General features: G+C 47.6%; 2 protein-coding genes across 4 annotated transcripts in view; one reads left to right on the top strand and one right to left on the bottom strand.

The window, feature by feature from the left end:
- TMIGD1 (transmembrane and immunoglobulin domain containing 1) lies at positions 1–22,101 on the bottom strand. 3 transcript variants are annotated; one of them, XM_048518689.1, is made up of 7 exons: positions 21,985–22,101; positions 11,891–11,974; positions 10,997–11,275; positions 7,195–7,473; positions 4,899–5,002; positions 2,245–2,285; positions 1–933 (listed from the first exon to the last, which is right to left on the bottom strand). In XM_048518689.1, the coding sequence occupies exons 2-7, from the start codon at positions 11,949–11,951 to the stop codon at positions 930–932; spliced, it is 768 nt and encodes a 255-aa protein (XP_048374646.1). In that variant the 5' UTR covers positions 11,952–11,974; positions 21,985–22,101; the 3' UTR covers positions 1–929. The 3 variants fall into 3 exon arrangements, with proteins under 3 accessions (XP_048374646.1, XP_048374647.1, XP_048374645.1); XM_048518690.1 differs by lacking the exon at positions 21,985–22,101 and adding an exon at positions 15,409–15,608; XM_048518688.1 differs by lacking the exon at positions 21,985–22,101 and adding an exon at positions 12,216–12,287.
- The window catches only part of CPD (carboxypeptidase D), a 41,699-nt gene continuing 39,288 nt past the window's right edge, over positions 22,006–24,416 (top strand). The window contains exon 1 of the mRNA XM_048518687.1: positions 22,006–22,765. Within this exon, the coding sequence (XP_048374644.1) occupies positions 22,056–22,765 (710 nt within the window). The 5' untranslated portion in view covers positions 22,006–22,055. The remainder of the gene's footprint in view (positions 22,766–24,416) is intronic.

Genomic DNA, 24,416 nt, shown 5'->3' with positions numbered 1-24,416 from the left:
TTGAATCTCAGTTTTCAACTTTATTTTCTTATTGCAATGTACAGCTAAGTAGCTTTTGGTGGTATACATGGCTCTTCCCCCCCCCCCAAGTTTCCTTCTGCATAGCAAACCTCTGAGGTAGGTCGGATTGAGAGACGTGGACTTAATAAGTTTCGCGACTGAGGGGGGATTTTAATCCAAGTCCCCCATGATGCACTGCTTCTGATTTGATCCAAGTCTCCACCTCCTTCACAATAGCAAAACTCAAGCCTGCCCTTACTACATGAGCCCTGCTTCAGCTGGTACAAGTGGCACGCCCGTGCTAAGAACATCACAGGGGCTCAGTTCATAGAGCAGAAGAGGTGTTTTCTGGGGTCTTCAGGGAGCAAAAATAGTTCACCCACTTCTCAGTCCTTGTACTGAGATGCATCAGCAAAGCAGCTGACGTGCAAGTGGGGAATAAAGCAAAGGACTCGTCAATCAGGAAAATGCAGTTTGTAGAAGTGTTGCCACCCCAGTGTTTAAAAGTGATGCAGCAACACATTCGTTGACTTTCTGAGAAAGTAGGGAAGGAAATGAATGAATCGCCTATAATTAGTGTTAATCAGCAAATAATTACGATGCTCCCTTCAAAATTTTACTTAGCAACTGCGTATGTCTGAAGACGGAAGGGAGGGAAACACACCACACCTTCCGTTCTCTTTCATGCCGACACGCTGGCCACCTTGATTAGGGCAGCAACGACTCTGAAGTTAATTTTTAACCTTGAAAGAATATTTGAAGTCTGGCCAGCAGGAATTTCCCAGGGAATGAAGTTACAATCCAAGCATGTACACATGTGCAAGAATAAATAAAGCATGGAAGGATCTGAACCACGGAAACCCAAGGAAGGGTTTGCAGTCAGTGACAGCCATAGATGCTTCTTATGTTGTGCCAAGATGGGAATTCCTTCATCTGGAGGGAAAGGAAGAAAGGATAGAAACATAAACACATGTTGAGGGAGACGCGCTTGCAAAGAATCAACCTGTTTGCTTCGGAAGTGAATCTTGATTGAAAAAAGAGGTTTCCTTCTTATAGTGACATGAGTAAGCAATGTCTTCAGCTGAGCGCAGGTGCACATTGGAAAGAGAAAGCCAGAACAGGTACAAGCACAGCAGCAGCAACATGGAAGTGATGTAGCAAGTGGCAAGCATGTCCAAGTGTCATCTTGCAAGGCAGCTGCAAGCAAGATTATCTTCAAAAGTAACTTGTGCATGGGTCTCATCACCAGAAAAGACCAGACTCTGTTCTCCTGCTCCACACAGATTTTTAAAGCAGCAATTATCCTCACCATCTGAGGTAACAGGGAACACGGAAGGGACCACTGCTACGAAGCACGGTTAACTTGGGGGGCAAGGAAGTTCAGAGACCTTGCTGTTTTGAGCTGCTTCAAAACCCACAAATTGGGAGGGCAGATATTTGACAAAAGGAGAAAAGAAACTGGGGTATGGTGCTACCAGCACAAAATGAAAAAGAACCATCGAAGGCTTTCACGGCCGGCTTCAACTGGTTCTGTTGGGTTTTCCAGGCTGTGTGGCCATGGTCTGGTGGATCTTGTTCCTAATGTTTCGCCTGCATCTGGGGCTGGCATCTTCAGAGGTGTATCACAAAGTACTGCGTAACTTCTGCACTGTGTAACAGACTTCCCTCTGTGATACACCTCTGAAGATGCCAGCCACAGATGCAGGCGAAACGTTAGGAACAAGATCCACCAGACCATGGCCACACAGCCTGGAAAACCCACCAGAACCAGCTGAAAAAGAACCATTTTTGTAACCAACACAATACGAAAAAGAACCATTGTAACCAGCCCAAAGGGGGTGGTGGTTCTTTTTCATTTTGTGAGGGCAGGAATTTGCCGTTCTGAGGGTGCCCTCTCAAACACAGAAAGAGCAGAAGCAACCCTACCCCTAGGAAAGCACGGCAATTAGTTCTGACTGCCATTTAAGTGTGGCTGAGTGCAAGATGGCGGCAGTGCTGCCAGAATCTTTCTTGTGCAAGCCCCGGAAAAAAATAATAGTTAGCTGGGCACAAGCATGGATACTCTTCTACTGTGCCTGTTCCTTTTCATGGGGCTTGCAGAGGAAAGCAGCCCCATAGGGAATTATCAGAAGTGTGGATGCTGCCAAATTTCCCACTATTGGCTGTACCAAGAGCAAACATGCTCAAGGACTGCTACAAAATGCCTTTATTATTGTCATACTTTCAAGTCACAGAAATACTTACAGTGCTGTGTTGCTTGATGATCTTCTGGCTTTCCTGAAGCACTTCAAACACAAAGGTGACAGTGTTACGACGACGACAAAAAGCATCAGGTAGCAGTCAACTCCAGTGATTTCAAGAGGACTATTTCTAGGTCAGGGATGGCCAACCTATGGTGCTCTAGATGTTCATGGACTACAATTGGCCATGCTGGCAGGGAATTGTAGTCCATGAACATCTGGAGCACCATAGGTTGGCCACCCCTGTTCTAGGTTATGCATTTTGGATCAAACTGCTAGGCTGAGGTTCTGCTTGGAGCTGCCATGTTTTTACTCCACCCAGTGTTCTATTAGGCATAGGATGGATGGAAGGTATTCCTCTCTCCCCTGATCTCATGCTGCTCTTCCCCAGCAGAAAGCCAGATGCAGTTTGAGTAGCAATGCCAAACACCTTTGTTTATGAAGAAGAAGAAGAAGAAGAAGAAGAAGAAGAAGAAGAAGAGGAGGAGGAGGAGGAGGAGGAGTTTGGATTTATATCCCCCCCTTTCTCTCCTGCAGGAGACTCAAAGGGGCTTACAATCTCCTTGCCCTTCCCCCCTCACAACAAACACCCTGTGAGGTGGGTGGGGGTGAGAGATGTCCGAAAAGCTGCGACTACCCCAAGGTCACCCAGCTGGCATGTGTGGGAGTGTACAGGCTAATCTGAATTCCCCAGATAAGCCTCCACAACTCAAGCAGCAGAGCTGGGAATCAAACCCGGTTCCTCCAGATCAGAGTGCGCCTGCTCTTAGCCACTGCTCTTAGCCACTACGCCACTGCTGTAGATATTACTGGGACAGGAAGTCTATGTAGATATTACTGGGACAGGAAGGCAGATCAGATTTGAGAATCAATTAGACTTCTTCTCCTTCCCCACCCCCCCCACCCCCGCCCCGGAAAATCTCTATAGCTGTGGTCCAATCTAATTTTGCTCTAACCCCAGACCTGGACAGCGCAGGCTATTCCAATATCATCAGATCTCAGACGCTAAGCAGGGTCAGTCCTGGCTAATACTTGGCTGGGAGACCACCAAGGAAATCTCTATACAGAGGCAGGCAGTAGCAAACCACTTAACATCATCTCTACCTGTGAAAATCCTACCGGGACACCATAATTAACCCTTGATAGCAAAAACAAAACTGAAGGATGACACCAAGGCAGGGGTGGCCAGGAAATTCACTGAGAGAAGAGTGCCTTCTGCTGGTCATACCAAGATAGATGCTCGTTCCTTGTCTTGGGCTACTTTACGAGGCCTTTGTATTTGTTGGGGAACAACAGGAGGGTTTTGTATTGGGGATATGGCCCCTTCCGCACATGCAGAATAATGCATTTCCAATCCATTTTCACAATTGTTTGCCAGAGGATTTTGCTATTCTGCACAGTAAAATTCAACTGCAAAGTGCATTGAAAGTGCATTGAAAGTGCATTATTCTGCATGTGCGGAAGGGGCCTCTTTGATAGGAGTTTTGTGCCTCCCAGAGACACACTGGCTCTTTTCTGTTTGCGACCACAGATAGCAGGGAGAAGCGACTTCACGTCAGCTTCAAAATGGAACCAATAGTGACTCTATGGGACAGTTTGCAGACCAGAATGAGATTGTGCTGATGTCACAGACAGAATAGCGTGTTTGCATTTGGGAAGCACAGAACACCCATCACATCATAGGGGATGCAAAGTCCTTGGGTTGTTCCTCGAAGAACACAAGAACTTTTTAACATTACTCCACAAAATTTAGCAGGGACTACCACAGGCATATGAATTGCAGTCAGAATCTCAATCTGGCATTTAAAAATGGTATTAAGGAGGATTTGGAAATTTGCCATTTTACCTTCAATTTATGTTAGGATGGTCAGTTAAAAAAACTGCTCCTGCTCCCCTAAGCAAGCAGTTTGACACCCAAAAATCAAGCAAGGACTTTCCCCGTGTAGCATTGCCAGCTACATTTCTTGCACTCGCTTCTGCATTTCCCCGAGGCCTTTACCAAAACAGAAACTCAGAGAAAGATGCACTCTGCAGTACAACTGGCTTTTGTTGGACGGGATCACTGCTAGTTCTTCTCTAGTTTGACAGAGCTGCCGCCAATCCCAACATCTGTTTATCCTAGGGCTCCATTTTCACCCCATCCCCACCTCTTGTGCAGCACTTCTAGCGCTGGATACAGAGGTGGGATCCAGCAGGTTCTCACAGGTTCCTGAGAGGAGGTTACTAATTATTTGTGTGTGCCGAGAGGGGGTTATTAATTGATGATTTTGCCACATGATTTTTGCCTTAGTTACGCCCCTCTTCTCAGCAGGAGCGCGAAGAACTTGAAGCAGTCTAGCAGGAGGTGCACTGGCGTGCGTGGCAGCCTGTGCCTGCGTGCATTCGTTTCCTGCCCAAAAACTAGCACAGCAGCTGCATCCTTGCCACAGCCCCACCCAGAAATGCCCCACCCCCTGAATGCCCGGCCACGCCCCCATCGTGCTCCGCCCAGCCCCGTTGGCTCTACGCCACAGTTTGAATCCCACCACCATGGGAACCTGTTACTAAAATTTTTTGGATCCCACCACTGGCTGGATACCCCTGTCTGGGGCTGAGGCTTTCCTTACATCATCACCTAATATATGAAAAAAGAGCCTTCCCATATTAGGCTCTTCTTACCTTAAGAATTGCCTCTAGTCGAGCCACAATAGCAAAAAGGATGGTGAGCACGCCCACCACTGCTGCAGCAATGACTGCCTCTGTTGGGAAGGCAAGTTTCCCAGCTGTTGGGGGAGAGGGAGAGAGAAGGAAAAGGGATATTGGGCATGCAGGATCAGTTTTATGAAACTGTGGTAGATTGTACACGGGTGCCCTGCCCCACACTGAAGGGAGATTCTCTTCGAGGCAGAGCTTCTGTTATGGCACCTTTCCCCAACCCCCTCACGCTCGCTGCGCGGCAGATCCCATAATCGCTGCTGTTTGTGAGAATGGGCAAGGAGTGACCTTTCCCCCTGCTTCACAAGGAAGGTGAAACAAATGGCCCTGCATTATTCTTTGCTCCATTCTGCCTCCCCTGCTTGACTTTCACCCTCTCCCAGGGGCGTAACAAGGCAGCCCTGGGCAAACTGTAGCCCTGGGCAAAACCTGAGTTGGATGCCCGCCGCTCCCATGGGCGGCCACTCCACCATGACCAAATAATTTTTTGCACCAGGACATTGGTGCCTGCAGGGGGTGCATTTTTAGACATATCAGCACCAAACTTTCAGCATATCATCATGAGACTGTCCTTATGCTACCCCCCCATGTTTGGTGAGGTTTGGTTCAAGGAGTCCAAAGTTATGGACTCCCAAAGGGGGTGCCCCATCCCCCATTGTTTCCAATGGGAGCTAATAGGAGATGGGGGCTACAGTTTTGAGGGTCCATAATTTTGCCCCCCCCGAACCAAACTGCACCAAACTTGGGGGGTGCCATCATCTCCAGATGATACCCTGAAATTTTGGTGCCGATACATTCAAAAATGCACCCCCTGCAGGAACATCCTAGAAATTTGCCCAAGAATCTTTGTTCTGTATTGAGTTTTCTGCATTGCTGTCAATGGGGGTTGCAGGCTGGGGGGGGGGGCACATTTTTGAAGGCACAGTCTCAAAACTTTCAGGGTCTTATCAGGAGACTGCCCTAATTATACCCCCCAAGTTTGGTGCAGTTTGGTTCAGGGGGCCAAAGTTATGGACCCTCAAAACTGTAGCCCCCATCTCCTATTAGCTCCCATTGGAAACAATGGGGGATAGGGGCACCCCCTTTGGGAGTCCATAACGTTGGACTCCCTGAACCAAACCTCACCAAACTTGGGGGGTAGCATAAGGACAGTCTCATGATGATACACTGAAATTTTGGTGCCACTGTTCCATGCATAATGGGTCTCAGAGAAGACAGTTCTAACTTTGGTGGACCAGTGGTCTGATTTGGTGCAAGGTAGCTTCATGTGTATTGTGAAGCACTTCCAACACTCCCAACACCATACAAACACTGTTCTCATGCCAAAAGGCAGGACCATCAAGCTGTTTCATCATGCCACCCATGGTTCATGAATTACCACCCTGACCTTAATGCCAGGCATGCCAGTTCTCAGTGATTGGTATCTTAAGGATTCCAAAAGCTCAAGGAGGCTAGTTTTGCCTTCAGAATTTGACACCCAGGCCAAGCTCCCCATCCCGTGTGTGTGTTTCAGCTCATGTTCTGAGCTTTGCGGACAAACCTGCACAAGATAATCTCCACCTGCAGTCAGTACATGTGAGCAAATGGGACAGGGTCAGAGGTGGGATCCAGCAGGTTCTCACCAGTTCCCGAGAGTGGGTTACTAATTATTGGTGTGTGCCAAGAGGGTCTGCTTTTCCGTTAGAAATTCCATTAGGTCCAAAAATCATAAAGTCCTGTTGTTTCCTAAGTGGCTGGCTAGCGACGGTAGAAAACGGGATAATTCCCCCTGTTGGGCTGTTTTAAAAACATGTTTTAGAAATATGGTAAAGTTCCTTGTTTAAGGAAAGTATCCTTCTTTTGATTTCTAGAAACAAAATTAAGTATTTGAAAGTATTAAGTATTTGACAGGCAGTCAATTTTCTGTTGGCAGTAGATGATAGGACTTGCTATAATGAGTTTAAATTATGGACAGAAAGATACCAGCTGGAAATTAGGAACTTTTTTTTACAGTAACAGAGAAATTATTAATGCCCCACCCCTGGAATGCCCGCCCCCGCCCCTGTCGTGCCACGCCCAGCCCCATTGGCGCTACGCCACTGTTTGAATCCCACCACCATGGGAACCTGTTACTAAAATTTTCGGATCCCACCACTGGACAGGGTGGAATGGCAAACATCAGGCAAATTGGGGTGAGCTGTTCAAGCTAGACCCCAGCAGACTGCCAGTGGCCACTTGCTATTGGCCATGTGGCCGGTCAACTTCCTTATTGCAGGATTACCTCCGACAGTCAAGTGAAAATTTCTCGTTGCTGTTCCAAGAGCCGAACTGGCCTCGCACATATAGGCTCCACCGTCAGAATCCTGGGCTTTCTTGATAATCAGCTGAAAGAGGTCGCTGGACTGGAAAATCTGGAAACGGGCAGGCTCCAAGACCAAGGTGTTGTTGTCCTTATACCAAACCATCCGAGCTGGTGGGTTAGCCTTCACGTGGCAGCTGAGGGTCACATCATCCCCTTCTGGTACTGATGGATGATTTTCTCCACTTAGGGAAGGTGGGACTATTAAGTACCAGTAAAGAATCATGTCAACATAATGTCTTTCACTGCCCTTTCCCCCAAGAGAGAACAGGAAAAAAAACCATCTAGAAACACCTTCTTTTTCTAGTTCCAAATGACAACGTGCAAAATAGTTATAAAAATTAAAATCAGCGCTATTAAAATCAGCTCTCAGTTTAAATTTCATGGTGCTTCTGGGGAGGATTAGAGATTTTAAAAACTGAACTCATTTCAGATTCTGTGTTCTCTCCCTTTTCATCTAGGGCAGTGATGGTGAACCTTTTTGAGACCGAGTGCCCAAATTACAACCCAGAACCCACTTATTTATCGCAAAGTGCCAACACGGCAATTTAACCGGAATACTGCGGTTTTCGTTTAGAAAAAACGGTTGGCTCCAAGGCATGCGTTACTCAGGAGTAAGCTTGGTGGTACTCAGTGGCTTTGCTTTGAATCAACCGCGCAACTCTTCGAACATGTGAATCATGACCCTAGGAGGGTTTACTCAGAAGCAAGCCCCATCGCCAGCAACTGAGCTTACTCTCAGGTAAAGGATCGCGCTTTAGTTCTTCCCATAAAAACCTGTGGGGTTTAACAGTGCTTTCCCCCCCCACATGACGCACTCTGTGTGCCCACAGAGACGGCTCTGAGTGCCACCTCTGGCACCCGTGCCATAGGTTCGCCACCACTGGTCTATAACATCTGGAGGGCCGCGAGACCATTGGGTGTGTGTGACTTTGCTGTTAAAACACAGCTAACTTTCAATGCACCCTAAGGGTTTTCAAGGCAGGCGATGGTCAGAGGTGGTCTGCCATCACCTGCCTCCACATGGACTGAGAGTTCTGAGAGAACTGTGACTGGCCCACAGTCACCCAACAGGCTTCATGTGGAGGAGTGGGGAATTGAACACAATTCTCCAGATTAGAGTCCACTGCTCTTAAGAAGCTAATTCCTATTAGCTTCTAAAAGGAGCAGCAGTGGTGTAGCGGCTAAGAGCAGGTGCACTCTGATCTGGAGGAACCGGGTTTGATTCCCCGCTCTGCCACTTCAGTTGTGGAGGCTTCTCTGGGGAATTCAGATTAGCCTGGGCACTCTCACACACTCCAGCTGGGTGACCTTGGGCTAGTCACAGCTTTTCGGAGCTCTCTCAGCCCCACCTACCTCACAGGGTGTTTGTTGTGAGGTGGGAAGGGCAAGGTGATTGTAAGCCCCTTTGAGTCTCCTACAGGAGAGAAAGGGGGATATAAATCCAAACTCCTCCTCCTCCTCCTCCTCCTCTTCTTCTTCATTATAGACACATACAGTATTTTACAAAGATATATTTATTGTTTTGATATGACAAATTTTGCCACAATTAATATGTTATAATATGTATGATGATAATTTAAGAGTTGAGTATGTCTAAAATAGCTTAAGGTACAAAAGCGAGCAGCTTTCTTTCTCTGGTATCCAGTGTATTTGCAAGTTTTCTTCTAGAAAACTAAAACTGCAATCCCAAGCAGGTCTACTCGGAATCCTAATGAGATCTACTCAGTGTGGCTTACTCTAGAAAACGTTCTTAGGATCACACTGTAACAGTGCAGTCCTAAGAAGAGTTACTTCAGTCTAAGCCCATTAACTTCAATAGGCTTAGCCTGGGATAACTCTCTTTAGGATTGCATTGTAAGACTTTTTCATGTTTACATTTTGCAAGTTTGTCAAATAGTACATTTTATATGCTAATTTGGTTAATATATGATGCATTTTATGTTGTTAAACACCAACAAAGGTTTAGGTTTGATAGGAAACTAAGTATTGCTCTTTTTCAAACATCTTTCTCAGCATATCTTTTTTCCCCTTAAAAAAACACACAATAGCATCAAAATTCACAGACATTTTTTAACTTCTCTATTCAAACCCCAAGAATGTTACTCGAAAGCCACATGCCCTAAGGCAGCCATGTGAGCAGGGTTGCCCTGTTTGCTTCAGGAATTCCCTGTTGTGGGATTCCAGGGGAAATGGCCCTTCATTCCAGTCGGGCCATTGAGTGCTCCTTGAACACATTCTTGCTGAAAGGAGCAATTTTGCTGGCTGTAGATTGAGTTTTTTCTCAGCTCTCACCTCCTCAGATACAGGCAGTGGACTAGAAAGGGTTAGAAATAGACTCACTAGTTCTGTGAAGATCTAGGACAGTGATGGCGAACCTATGGCACGGGTGCCAGAGGTGGCACTCGGAGCCCTCTCTGCGGGCACCCACACACAGAGTTCGACATGTGGGGGGCGGAAAATCACCCCCCCACACACACACACACATCTAGGCTGGCCTGGGCCACTGAGCACGATGTGCGCGCACCGCAGTGAGCAGGGAGGACACGGCTGGCAGGCCTGGTGCCTGTGCTCCAGGTGGTTGCTACCGGGGGGGGGGGGGGCAGAGGAGGCTAGAGAGGCACAGAGCGGTGCATGCAGGACTTACTGGAGGCTAGAGCAGGTTGGCCCCTGCTCGAGTGGGTGGGGTGGAGGAAATGGGAGCCAACTGGTTTTTTCTAAACTTAAACCTCAGTATTCAGGTTAAGTTTCTGGGTTGGCACTTTGAGATAAATAACTGGGGTTTGGGTTGCAATTTGGGCACTCGGTCTCAAAAAGGTTCACCATCACTGTTATAGACTATAGTTCCCATCATTCTCTGCCAGCATCATGCTGGCAGGGGATGATGGGAACTGTAGTCCATAACATCTGGAGGGGCACGTGTTTGACACCTGTGGAGATAGTCTTCAATAAAAATCTTAGCAGGATCATTCTGATTGACTAAAACATTGTCGTAAAAGTATTTCACTCATTCGAAAGGAGAAAAGAATTTCACTGGATTTTTTTCAACACTTCCCAAAGTGTCAAATGCATTCCAACATCAAAATTGAAAGGAAATTATTGGAGGGAGATAAGACCCTCTATTTTTATTGAGTCTCCCTAGGTGGGAACATGACCATAGGTTTGCCCAGCTTGTTCTTCACTAACATCCCGAGATCAATATATTGGAAAAGGTTGACAAGTTTCAGTGACTTCAAAGTAAAAGTATTATGTCTGAAACTTGCAACACAAGTACCGGGCATAGAATTCAGCAATCTGGGGGTTTCAGTTTTAATTTTTAAAAATTAAAAGTCAATTTATAGCTGGAATCTTATAGCTTGAATCAGGCCTGAATCCCTGAAGCTACAAATAGGCATAAAAATATGCAGATGTTATTGAGAAATAATGGACCCCAGAGTGTGGGCTCAGCAGTGATGGGGGAGGGGGAACTGGGCGAATCCCTCAATGCCTGGCACATTTTTGTTTGCCCATCTTACATCCCTCCCTTCAACCAGTTTGATTGACTTTGGTTTATCCTATCCTTCCCCCAAGAACATCAGGATGGCATACAAAATAAGAGAATGAGTTACACAGATTGAAAAGTCCAAACACCCTGCTTTTCCCCCCAAACACTCAGCCCGCAGCCCTACAACACTCACACAGTCTTCCCCTCGTTACCTGACAGTCAACCACTTTGGCTACTCACAGATGACATCCAGTACCACAGTGATCTGGATGGACCCATCTCGGGCCAGCTTGCAGGTAAAGGAAACCCCATTGTCTTCCTTAGAGACAGGTGAGATGCAGATGCTGCTGGCGTTCACTCGGTTTCCATCTTTCAGGTCAACCGTCTCATCCTGCCGGAGCCAGACCAGCTCCTCCTCCCGGCTGTGATTCCGTACAGCGCACCAGAGGGACTGACTCAGGCCTGGCTCTGTTTGCAGCGTGTGGTCAGTGTCATTATTGTTAATGGTCAGCTCTACACCTGGGGAAAGTTAGTGCAAGCATTGGACATGAGCAGACTTGGACTGCAGCCCTTTGGGGGTGGGCGGTCTATCAAATTAAATAAATACAGGGCAGACATAAAACAACTATTAAAAGAAAAGAAAGAGTCCCTCTGTTCCTTCCCAGCTCTTCCCATTCCAAACATCAGCAGTAGGCAGACTGATGGGAAGGAGAAAGAGCAGAGATTTACCACCCTAACATGAAGCAGCTCTTGATGGCTACCAATCTGGATCCTCCTTGATCTGAGGTTGCCAATGCCTTAGCAGACCAGGTGCTCGGGAACAGCAGCAACAGCAGCAGAAGGCCATTGCTTTCACATCCTGCATGTGAGCTCCCAAAGGCACCTGGTGGGCCACTGCGAGTAGCAGAGTGCTGGACTAGATGGACTCTGGTCTGATCCAGCAGGCTCTTTCTTATGTTCTTAAGGCCATTGCTTTCACCTCCTGCATGTGAGCTCCCAAAGGCACCTGATGGGCCACTGCCAATAGCAGAGTGCGGGACTAGATGGACTCTGGTCTGATCCAGCAGGCTAGTTCTTATGTTCTTATGATTCCGATACTTGGACGCGGCTCTGCATTTCTGGCTCGTCACTTACCTGCAGTAATGTACAGCAAAAGCTTGATTGCGAGGAATCCTAAAATCACCCTTGAGGCCATCTGAGAAGTGTTCTGGTCCAGATCTGTAATGGGCAGGAGGCAACAGGGTGTCACGGCTGCTGTAGATACCATGCAAAGCCAGCAGAATTCAACCCATAGTCACTATCGTCCATACACACACAGATCAAGCCACACAACAGCCATGTGTTCAGACAAACACACCGGTAAAAGTCTTCTTTCATCCTGGGAGAGTTTTGCAGGCAAATTTCTCTCAAGTGAAAGCTATGCCAAAGGGGCTTAGAAAGGGACTTTTTTGTAGCCTACCTTTGTTGCCCTTCTCTCTGCGGCTACCAAAGGCTGACACTTATATTAAGACGGGGCCCAGTGGCAGTGGACTTGTAAGGAAGAGCAAACCGTAGCCTCCCTGACTTTTATAGGTCCTCGAAGCCGCATGGCTTTATTGCAGGGATGCATCCAATGAGTCAGATGAATTAAGTTCAAGGCCTCCTCTCTTTCAAGGACTTGCTGAGTAAATAGCAGGTCCTCCTTACACTTGTGAAAATGCTCCTTTCCCTGATTTATGGCTGGAGTTGAGACAATGAGTAACAAGAGAGTAATTGCATGTGAACGCTGATTTTGACCCGCAGGGTTGCGCCTTATAAGTCATTTTTAAATTTGATTAGATTTTCAGCCTCTCCTTCCTCCTGTGTAGCATTAATGGGATTCTGAGGAGGATCTAAACTGGACTGTTGGACAGCAGAGGAGAAAGCAGTCCTTCATAGGCCCTGGTCCCAGGCAATTTAGGCAGTGGTGGGATCCAAAAATTTTAGTAACAGGTTCCCGTGGTGGTGGTATTCAAACAGTGGCATAGCGCCAATGGGGCTGGCTGGGGCATGACGGGGGCGTGGCCAGGCATTCCGGGGGTGGGGTCATTAATAATTTCTCTGTTACTGGAAAAAACTCTTACTGTAAAAAAAAGTTCCTAATTTCCAGCTGGTATCTTTCTGTCCATAATTTAAACTCATTATAGCAAGTCCTATCGTCTACTACAGAAACAACTACTACAGAAACAACTACCGGTACTTCTCCTCGAATTGACTGCCTATCAAATACTTAATACTTTCAAATACTTAATTTTGTTTCTAGAAATCAAAAGAAGGATACTTTCCTTAAACAAGGAACTTTACCATATTTCTAAAACATGTTTTTAAAACAGCCCAACAGGGAGAATTATCCCGTTTTCTACCTTCACTAGCCAGCCACATAGGAAACAACAGGACTTTATGATTTTTGGACCTAATGGAATTTCTAACGGAAAAGCAGACCCAATTAGTAACCCCCTCTCGGCACACACCAATAATTAGTAACCCACTCTCGGGAACTGGTGAGAACCTGCTGGATCCCACCTCTGAGTTTAGGGCTCTATTGGTAAGAACTGGCACTTTGAATTATGCTCAGAAACAGACAAACAAGTACAGATCTTTCAAGGCCGGGCTAATATGTTCCCTGTATCCCACTCCTGACTGTAGCCTGGTTGCCACATTTTGGACCAACTTCAGTTTCTAGATATTTTTCAGGTGTTCTTCATAGTGCACTAGGATAACTAACCTGGTTGTGATCACTGCAGCAAGATCATTCTTTCTGAAGAACTGCTTTAGCTAGCATTTTAGCCAAAATTGATAAAAGGTACTGTGTGTCCAGAGGACACCTGAGCTTCCAGCTGCAGGTTGGGGTCCATCCAGCAGCAGCCCCAAACTATGAACCCCCAAACTTCAAAAAGACTGCAATGCTCTCTGGGACAGGTTGGCTCAATCCTATTGACAAGCGGTACCACAGTCTCATCTGGACTGAACATCCGGATATTGGTTCTCATTCGTTTCATTCCATTCTCCAATTACCTCTTCAGAACTTCCCCAGATCAATCCAATTGAGTTGTTCAGGAGAAAGAGCTCGATGTCACCCAAATATTGGTTGAAACTTACACCAAATCCCCAGAAACCTTTCCCAGTGATTTGATGCAAGTATTTAACAGCATGGGGAACAAAATCAAGCCCTTTGGGATTCCATAGCATAAATTCCATGGGGTTGAGCAGCAATCTCCCAGCACCCCTTTCTGGAACTAGCCAGACAAGAGTGAAATCACCAAAGAACAGTACTCCCCTATTCCTAACTTGGCCAGTCTCTCTAGAACAGTGATGGCAAACCTTTTCGAGACCGAGCGCCCAAATTGCAACCCAAAACCCACTTATTTATCGCAAAGTGCCAACACAGCAGTTTAACCTGAATACTGAGGTTTTCGTTTAGAAAAAAACGGTTGGCTCCAAGGCATGCATTACTCAGGAGTAAGTTTGGTGGTAGTTGGTGGCTTTGCTTTGAAGCAGCCGTGCAACTCTTCCAACATGTGAATCACGACCCTAGGAGGGTTTACTCAGAAGCAAGTCCCATTGCCAGCAACTGAGCTTACTCCTCGGTAAAGGATAGCACTTAGTTCTTCACATGAAAATCAGTGGGGTTTAACAGCGCTTAGCAGGGTTACCTATACTGCTTCCCCAAACCTAGGTCTTACATTTAATGCTAATAATTGAGCCCAGCGGCCCAGGCAAGCCTAGATGTGGGAGGGGGGGCACTCTGTGCATGCCCACAGAGAGGGCTCTGAGTGCCACCACTGCTCTAGAATACCATGGTTGATGGTGATGGTACTGGAAGTTGCCAAGTGGTCTAAGACAATCAACAGGGACATATTCCCCTGTCACTCACTTGATAAATATCACCACTCAGGGTGATCAAGGCCAATGGAGGCTTCATCTCCAGCTGTTGCTATATCTAGGCACTACAGAGAAAAAACATCTCAAGGAAGGGAAGGGATGGATCACGCATTTCATTCCCAGTTGGCTTCCTGAGGTCACCTTGAATGAATACGTCTCGCTTGGCTAAGAAGCCCTGGCAAACTGGCTTTCAATTTTGTTAGTCTTTGTGAAGCTGATTCTTTGTCCACGAGGGGGAGTGGAAGCACAATTGAGAATCACTCCTCCGCAGCTCTCTGCCTCACCAATGCATATCTATGGAAAGTTTGGAAAATAGCAGGAATTAAGCGGCCAGGAGATAAAAAACCAAGGCCTTGCTACAAGGGCGATACAAATCGATATTTAGAGAAATTTCACATGGCCATATTAGCCAGAAGATATAAGCACAAACATAGAGGCCATGTAATATACTTTATTAAGACCAACCAAAATGACACAAACCCCTCTGCAAGCAACTTTTGATATTTACAAACAGCTTTGAAAAAGCACAATGTGATCTTTGCAAGAAATTTGCCAGGCCAGTTGGTATTGTTATCCTTGAATTATTGCGGCTGAGAAATGACATCTTGCCTTTGAGCAGGCAGCAAGTTCACAACAGAGCCAAGATCTGAAAAGAAAACTTTCTAGTTCGTGGCTAATGATGCTTGTGAGAAATGGAGTAATTTATTCAGTGAACAAAAGATCCAGTCTCACCATGAAGTTCAGCCAATTACCTTTAGATCTGCAACTGATAGTTCTACAGTCCCGAAGATCATCGCTTAGTTCTGCACTGTAATGTTTCTGCCTTTTGTTCTGAAGATGCCTGGCACAGAAGATGATGAGTTGGTTTTTATACCCCCCCCCTTTTCTCTTCCTTAAGAAGTCTCAAGGTGGCTTACAATTACAATCCCTTCTGTTTCGTACAACAGACACCTGTGGGGTTGTAGGATCGAGAGAGTTTGGAGAGACCTGCGACTGGCCCAAGATCTCAGAGGAGGCTACATGTGAAGCAGTGGGGAATCAAGCCTGGTTCTCCAGATTAAAGTCCCCTGTTCTTAACCACTACACCATGTTGGCTCTCAAAGTTCACATGAGAACCTGGAGGTAAGACAACATGAACCATTTGTCCTATAGCTGTTTGCAACTCTGAGCCAAAAGAGGTAGCCCACCCTGCTATAGATGTTGGAGTTTATCGCACAGAGAAGCGGCTAACGTGCTGATTAAAAGTGTAAAAGGTAAATGTTTATTGGGAAATACATTTAGGATAGGAAAGAGAGAAAGATAGCATGCTGCTATCTTGTCAGCTAGAAAGAGTATCCTTTCTAACTTCTAAGAAGAAGCAGGATATTAGACCTGACAATATCAGTCTAAGGACAGACAAGAGGTGACACTAAAGAACGGAGGAGTTACTAACTTTACAGTCCTCTCTAGCTGACCTCCCCCCCTGTACCCCCGCCCCAGGCTGGGTCTTCTTCTCAGTTCCTTTGCACATTAGACATTGCAGCATCCAACAACAGACACCACGGGGTTGACAGGTGAAAGCAGCACAATTGGAAGGGGAATACTTTTCATGACACTATGTCAGAACAGCCACCAAAAAAACTAATTGGTTAGGGATCACCGAGTGTAACCAAAAACCTTAAATGCCTGAGGAGATCTAGGACATGACAAGCTGAAGAGATGCTCGTTTTCCACATTCTAAGCTCTTAACCTTAGTCTGGCATAGGTTTCAAGCATGTGTACGGGGGATAAAATGACAAGCAGCCAGGTGCACAACCCCAGAGGAAGTGAAAAATGTTTTCATTGTAAAAAGATAGTCGACAACAGGTGAAAATCCCCAAAGACAGACAATCAAAAGGGATATATCCTTCCGTAAAGAAACATGTCTTTCCATACGGACTATTCAGATGTCATCTCACTACAAGCAGCACCAATAAATTCACACCGCCACTGAAATCAACTGGAAAACTGTGGGAATCCCCACAGTTCTCCCTCACTGCAGGGTACAATTCTATCAGCAAAATGTACTGAATTTCTTGCTTGGTAATACTTCCTTTCTTGATAGAAATGTTTGAACATAAAGATTCTGCGGTTAGACATCCTACAGGATCTACATGCACACACATAACCAACCACAAGGATGGGTGTGGTGATTTTAAAGCTGAAAGTGCGTCATTCAAGGCATTAGTCCAATTCGGGGGCAATGATCCTCCTGAGGAATAACTGACGGGTCAACGCCTTCTCCCTACCTGCTCTATTTCCTTGATTTCACAATAACATTCAAGACTCAAGGAAACTTTTCCATTAAAAACATCTGAAGAGGTTTAGAATTACAGGTGTTTTGTTTCCCAAGTGCTCTGCTCAGCCAAGCAGCATATGGATTCGACAAAGTCCTTTTAGTCAAACAGATGACATACATGAAGAACGCTGGCTTCCAGTTACACCTTTCTGCCTATTTGTGAATGCCAAGCTTCCACATGGGGCTTTTCCTCCTGAGAGTGAGAGAGGAGCTCCCTGTTATAAAATCAGAATGAATTCTTGTTTCAAATGCACATTTCCTTTGGAGAAGCAAGATCTCAGAGGGTGTCGCTGTGCAGTTTACTCTATATTTTACAGGTGCTGGTTTAATGGGTGACCTTACTTTCTTAGGTAGAGGGGCTAACATTGGTGGAATGCAAGTGACATGGAACAAAATGGAAACCTCACTACTTCCTTTCATCTAAAATATATAAATCTGCCTTTCTCCTACAATTGTAGACCAGAACAATAAAGATAAAATATATCAGTATACATTGAACATAATATCACACACACACACACACACACATGTATTAAAATAACCAGTATAACATCACTCTTTTCATAGCTGCAAAAACAGCCCCTTCAGTCTGCCCTCAAAGGTTTCCAGAAAAATTATATTTTATTGTCTTGCCAGAAAGGTAGAGGCCACCTGAGTAAAAGCCATGAACGACCCAGACAAAGGCCCCTTTGTGTATTAGAAAAATCTACTCTAGGACCTCTAAACCAGAGGACCATTTCATAGTTCCTCCAACATAAGCCGGAGCTGTTAAGGGAATGCCTGAGTATGAGGGGCCATTAGCCAACTGCTGTAAATTTGCTTTTAACATTAATGCATCTTGAATTTACAGGAAGACTGCCAAATGCAAAGATTATTCTCAGGCCTCCAGGTGATTTCCCCCCTTTCATTGGTGAAATCCTTGTTAACAATATAGTTTTTCTGAAGCACGGACTTCTATTTAAAATTGGCATTCTAAAGGCAGTCAGCTTGTCTCTCTATAATAGTTTCTGGAGAGACAATGACTGATGTAATTATGCAACATGAAAATATTCAAAACACTGCAAATGTGAGCTCATTTTTAGACATGTCAATTTTAAAATTATTGTGCTGTTATGTATACAGTAAAAACATATTGTACAGCTTATATTCATGCCAGTATGAGAATATACTGGCTTGGGTACAAATACTAAAGTTAAGGTTCCATAGGGAAAAACAAGGGAGGTACTTGGGGCCAAATATTTTCTCTAACAGTTTCACACTGTGTGTGATTAAAGTTGTTTATCGGACACAATGTGTTTGCCAAACTAGGGAACTGATCCATATTCATCTCCCCCTGTGGTGGCGAACCTTTGGCACTCCAGATGTTATGGACTACAATTCCCATCAGCCCCTGCCAGCATGGCCAAGCTGGCAAGGGCTGATGGGAATTGTAGTCCATAACATCTGGAGTGCCAAAGGTTCATAGCCCCATTTCTTCCTCATGAATTCTCAGCATACAGGCATCACATATGCCTATGAACTCAACATTAATGTTCTTTTAAAAATATTTGCCATGCAGACGTTAAGAGTTGATGTTAAGACGTGCAATAACCACTTCTGCACAAAATGCAGGTGTGGGTAAGAGAAATTCTCTCCAGGTTTCAACATATTGCCTATCTGCTTCCACATATCTCATGGAACAAGACCTGGAACATAAAAACAAGAATAAATTGTTGTCGGCCTTATTAAAATTCACTGAGGGGGAGGTGGATTCTCAAGAAACTTCACAAACTGAAAGTTGTCATTCATTCATGAATTATAAACATAAGCACTCAGCAGCAGTGGCGTAGTGGTTAAGAGCAGGTGCATTCTAATCTGGAGGAACCGAGTTTGATTCCCATCTCTGCTGCTTGAGCTGTGGAGGCTTATCTGGGGAACTAGATTAGCCTGTGCACTCCAGCACATGCCAGCTGTGTTACCGCGCTGCCCTTGGTAACTTTTACTAACTCCGAAGTACCCAGCTCTCGGCAGCGCCCAGGAACCCAAGCAAGACCCGACACGGCGAGTATAATAAACAAAGAACATAAGAACATAAGAACAAGCCAGCTGGATCAGACCAAAGTCCATCTAGTCCAGCTCTCTGCTACTCGCAGTGGCCCACCAGGTGCCTTTGGGAGCTCACATGTAGGATGTGAACGCAATGGCCTTCTGCGGCTGTTGCTCCCGATCACCTGGTCTGTTAAGGCATTTGCAATCTCAGATCAAAGAGGATCAAGATTGGTAGCCATAAATCGACTTCTCCTCCATAAATCTGTCCAAGCCCCTTTTAAAGCTATCCAGGTTAGTGGCCATCACCACCTCCTGTTGATAGCGGAGCCAGGAGAGAATCCCGCTCCTGGACTATGTCTGAATTAAAACGATTGGAGGATTTATTCCGTTTTGTATTTGTTTAGGTAGAAACTGATTTGTATTAGGTAGAAATAGGATTTGTAAGTTTCCCTGTATTTGTGATTGTATGGAACCTCCTTGGCCCAAGGCAGAGAGCCATCTCTGCCCCACCCGGATCCTTCCCATTCACGTGTAAAAGTCTCCTGATGCACGTGGACAAAGGGAAAACCTCGGTCGAAGCGCCTTGCCCTGCCTAATCCCGTCAGCAGGCAGATAAGGGGACTCACGTCATCACTCTTTGCTTCCTGACCCCGGACACCTGGAGAAAACCTTTGTGTGTCCCCCGTCAGTGGACACGTCATTGCCTCGTCCTGCTCTGGCGCGAAACTTGAGAAGGGGATGCCTATCGGACACTGATTGGTTCCTGCATGTTGCAAATGAATGATTGGTTGTTTTGAATTTTGTTAATGAATGGTGGTGGGCTGTCTTTGGTTCTCCCGGGCCCCCGACGGGAGAAAGTGTACTTAAGGGGTTGCAAGGCTGCTAGGCAGCGCAGTGTTTTGTGCAGAAGGGAGGTGCTGACACTTAGGTCAGCATCTCAATAAATCACTTTTATTTATCCAAGCCTTGTCGGGTCTTGCTTGGGTTCCTGGGCGCTGCCGAGAGCGGGATACCTCTGGAACGGAAAGTGTTATCCTGAGCAGCGCGGTAACACTGTGGCAGCATATTCCAAACACCAATCACACGTTGCGTGAAGAAGTGTTTCCTTTTATTAGTCCTAATTCTTCCCCCCAGCATTTTCAATGAATGCCCCCTGGTTCTAGTATTGTGAGAAAGAGAGAAAAATTTCTCTCTGTCAACATTTTCTACCCCATGCATAATTTTGTAGACTTCAATCATATCCCCCCTCAGCCGCCTCCTCTCCAAACTAAAGAGTCCCAAGCGCTGCAGCCTCTCCTCATAGGGAAGGTGCTCCAGTCCCTCAATCATCCTTGTTGCCCTTCTCTGCACTTTTTCTATCTCCTCAATATCCTTTTTGAGATGCGGCGATCAGAACTGGACACAGTACTCCAAGTGCGGTCACACCACTGCTTTATATAAGGGCATGACAATCTTTGCAGTTTTATTATCAATTCCTTTTCTAATGATCCCCAGCATAGAGTTTGCCTTTTTCACAGCTGCCATGTATTGAGTTGACATTCCCATGGAACTATCAACTAAGACGCCTAAATCCCTTTCCTGGTCTGTGACTGATAGCAGTGACCCCTGTAGAGTGTATGTGAAGTTTGGATTTTTTGCCCCTATGTGCATCACTTTACATTTTGCTACATTGAACTGCATTTGCCATTTCTGAGCCCACTCACCTAATTTATCAAGGTCCGCTTGGAGCTCTTCGCAATCCTTTGTGGTTCTCACCACCCTACATAATTTGGTATCATCTGCAAACTTGGCCACCACGCTACCCACCCCTACTTCCAGGTCATTTATGAAGGTTTATTGAGATGAAGGTTTATTAAGAAGAAGGTTTATTGAGATGCTGACCTAAGTGTCAGCACCTCCGTTCCACACAGCCACTCTGCTGCCTAGCAGCCTTACAACATCTTAAATACACTTTCTCCCGTCGGGAGTCCAGGAGAACCCAAGACAGCCCACCACCATTCATTAACAAAATTCAAAACAACCAATCATGCATTTGCAATGTGCAGGAACCAATCAGAGTCCGATAGGCATCTCCTTCTTGGGTTTCGCGCCAGAGTAGGGCGAGGCGATGACGTATGCCCTGGCGGGAGAATCACAAAGGATCCCAGGTGTTCGGGGTCAGGAAATGGAGCTTGATGACGATGGCCCCTTATCTGCCTGCTGACGGGATTTGGCAGGGCGAGGCGCTTTCCCGAGATCTTCTTTTGTGTGCGTCCATCAGGGACCTTTACACATGAAAGGGCGGGCTCAGGTGGAGCCGGGATGTGTCCCTGCCTTGAGCCAAGGAAGTTCCATGCAGTCAAAAATACAGAGAAACTTATAAATCCTACTTTCCTACCTAATACAGTTGGCTTCTATCTAACTAACATAGCAATAAAACATAGTTGAATCTTCAATTCAAACAAAGTCCAGAAGTGGGATAAATTCGCCTCTGGCTCCGCTATCAGCTGGATGACCTTGGGCTAGTCACAGTTCTTCGGAGCTCTCTCAACCCCACCTACCTCACAGGGTGATTGTTGTGAGGGGGGGAAGAGCAAGGAGATTGTAAGCCCCTTTAAATCTCCTACAGAAGAGAAAGGGGGGATATAAATCCAAAACACTCTCTCTCTCTCACATACAACATGGGAAAAGATTTTAGAGCGGGCCAATTAGCCTCTTGGGGAAGTATTGAACTCTTCCGTGTTTCCACCGAGCCGGACGTCACAGCCTGACACGAAAGACCCGAACCTCTGGACAAGAACGAAGTTTCACAACCAACACTCCCAGCCGGCCGGAACTCTCATTGCCTTGCCCATCTCCTACGTCACGGGCTTCTTCGCCCCTTTCCCTTTCATCCATCTTCTCTAGGCTCCCCATTGGCTTCTTTTTAAATACCGCCTCTGTTGTTCTATTGGGCCCCTTCCCCGTCCCTTTCGTGATTGGTGCGCAGCCGTTCCCTTCTCACCCAATCGGGTGTCGAGTTATCTCAGAACGCTTTTCGCCTCACCGCGGCCTGCCTGAAGCGCTGAGGCGGCGATGGCAGGCCGGCAGCGGTGGTCGAGGGGAGCCGCGGCGCCCTGGCTGCTGCTGCCGCTCCTGTTGCTATGGCGCGCGGAGACGGCGCATATCAAGAAAGCCGAGGCTGCGGCCTCCCCGTCGACGGCGAACGCCTCGGCGGCCGGAGCGAACTCGGCGATGCACTACATGGACCAGGCCGAGCTGACGGCGTCGCTGCGCTCGCTGGCGGAGGATGAGGCTCCGCCGGGCTTGGCGCGGCTTTTCTCCATCGGCCGCTCGGGCGAGGGGCGGGAGCTGTGGGTGCTGCGCCTCAGCCCCGGCCTGCCGGAGGTCGAGACGGGTCCCGACGCCGACCCCGGCGGGCCCTCCATCCCCGGCCGGCCTCAGGTCAAGCTGGTGGCCAACATGCACGGCGACGAGACGCTGGGCCGGGCCCTCCTCGGCCGCCTGGCCCGCGAGCTGGTGTCGGGCTGGCTGCGCGGAGACGCCCGCCTGCGCCGCCTCCTCAACGCCACCGACCTCTACCTCATGCCCAGCCTCAACCCGGACGGCTTCGCGCGCGCCGCCGAAGGGGACTGCGCCGGCCGCAAAGGGGCGGGCGGCGGGCGCGAGAATGCCCAAGGCAGGGACCTCAACCGCAGCTTCCCGGACCAGTTCCAAGGCGCGCCGCCGGACACAGCCGCCGCCCCCGAAGCGCGCGCCCTCATGGAGTGGATGCGGCGCAACCGGTGAGGAAGGGGCGGGGCCCTCTTATGGAGGGGAGGGGCTTCTTCGCCCGGAGAGGCCTGGCATCCTGGAAGGAACCAAGGGTGCCCAGTTCCGGCCTCACAGATATTCATGGACTATGATTCCTATCAACCCCGGACAGCTATGCTGGAAGGGATGGTAAGGACTAGGGGTGTCCAGCTCTGACCTTCCAGATGTTCATGCACTATGATTCCCATCAGCCCCCGTCGGCTATGCTGGAAGGGATGGTGTAGGCCAGGGGTGTCCAGCTCTGTCCTTCCAGATGTTCATGCACTATGATTCCCATCAGCCCCTGTCGGCTATGCTGGAAGGGATGGTAAGGACTAGGGGTGTCCAGCTCTGACCTTCCAGAGGTTCATGCACTATGATTCCCATCAGCCCCCGTCGGCTATGCTGGAAGGGATGGTGTAGGCCAGGGGTGTCCAGCTCTGGCCTTCCAAATATTCATGCACTATGATTCCCATCAGCCCCTGTCGGCTATGCTGGAAGGGATGGTAAGGACTAGGGGTGTCCAACTCTGTCCTTCCAGATGTTCGTGCACTATGATTCCCATCAGCCTCCGTCGGCAATGCTGGAAGGGATGGTGTAGACCAGTGGTGTTCAACTCTGGCTCTTCAGATGAGTCATGGGACTACAATTCCCCCCCAGCCCCTGCTGACTATGCTGGAAGGATGGTGTAGACTAGGGTGTCCAACTCTGTCCCTCCAGATGGTCAAGTGAACTATGAGTTCCCATTCACACTCCTTGCCAGTTATGCTGGAAGGGATAGTGTAGATTGGGGTGTCCAATTCTGGCCCTTCCAGATGTTCATGCACTATGATTCCCATCAGCCCCTGTCGGCTATGCTGGAAGGGATGGTAAGGACTAGGGGTGTCCAGCTCTGACCTTCCAGATGTTCATGCACTATGATTCCCATCAGCCCCCGTCGGCTATGCTGGAAGGGATGGTGTAGGCCAGGGGTGTCCAGCTCTGGCCTTCCAGATGTTCATGCACTATGATTCCCATCAGCCCCTGTCGGCTATGCTGGAAGGGATGGTAAGGACTAGGGGTGTCCAGCTCTGACCTTCCAGATGTTCATGCACTATGATTCCCATCAGCCCCTGTCGGCTATGCTGGAAGGGATGGTAAGGACTAGGGGTGTCCCGCTCTGACCTTCCAGATGTTCGTGCACTATGATTCCCATCAGCCCCTGTCGGCTATGCTGGAAGGGATGGTAAGGACTAGGGGTGTCCAACTCTGTCCTTCCAGATGTTCATGCACTATGATTCCCATCAGCCCCTGTCGGCTATGCTGGAAGGGATGGTAAGGACTAGGGGTGTCCAGCTCTGACCTTCCAGATGTTCATGCACTATGATTCCCATCAGCCCCTGTCGGCTATGCTGGAAGGGATGGTAAGGACTAGGGGTGTCCAACTCTGTCCTTCCAGATGTTCATGCACTATGATTCCCATCAGCTCCCCTGTCGGCTAAGTGCTGGAAGGGGATGGTGGCGGACTAGGGGTGTCCAGCTCTGACCTTCCAGATGGCCATGCACTATGATTCCCATCAGCCCCCTGGGTCGGGCTATGCTGGAAGGGGGATGGTGGAGGGCCAGGGGTGTCCAGCTCTGGCCTTCCAAATATTCATGCACTAT

The sequence above is a fragment of the Sphaerodactylus townsendi genome, linkage group LG16, assembly GCF_021028975.2.
Source record: "Sphaerodactylus townsendi isolate TG3544 linkage group LG16, MPM_Stown_v2.3, whole genome shotgun sequence".
In the NCBI taxonomy this organism is placed as follows: domain Eukaryota; kingdom Metazoa; phylum Chordata; class Lepidosauria; order Squamata; family Sphaerodactylidae; genus Sphaerodactylus; species Sphaerodactylus townsendi.
The sequence above is the reverse complement of the archived record's forward strand: the minus strand, read 5'-3'. Positions and strand labels throughout refer to the sequence as shown.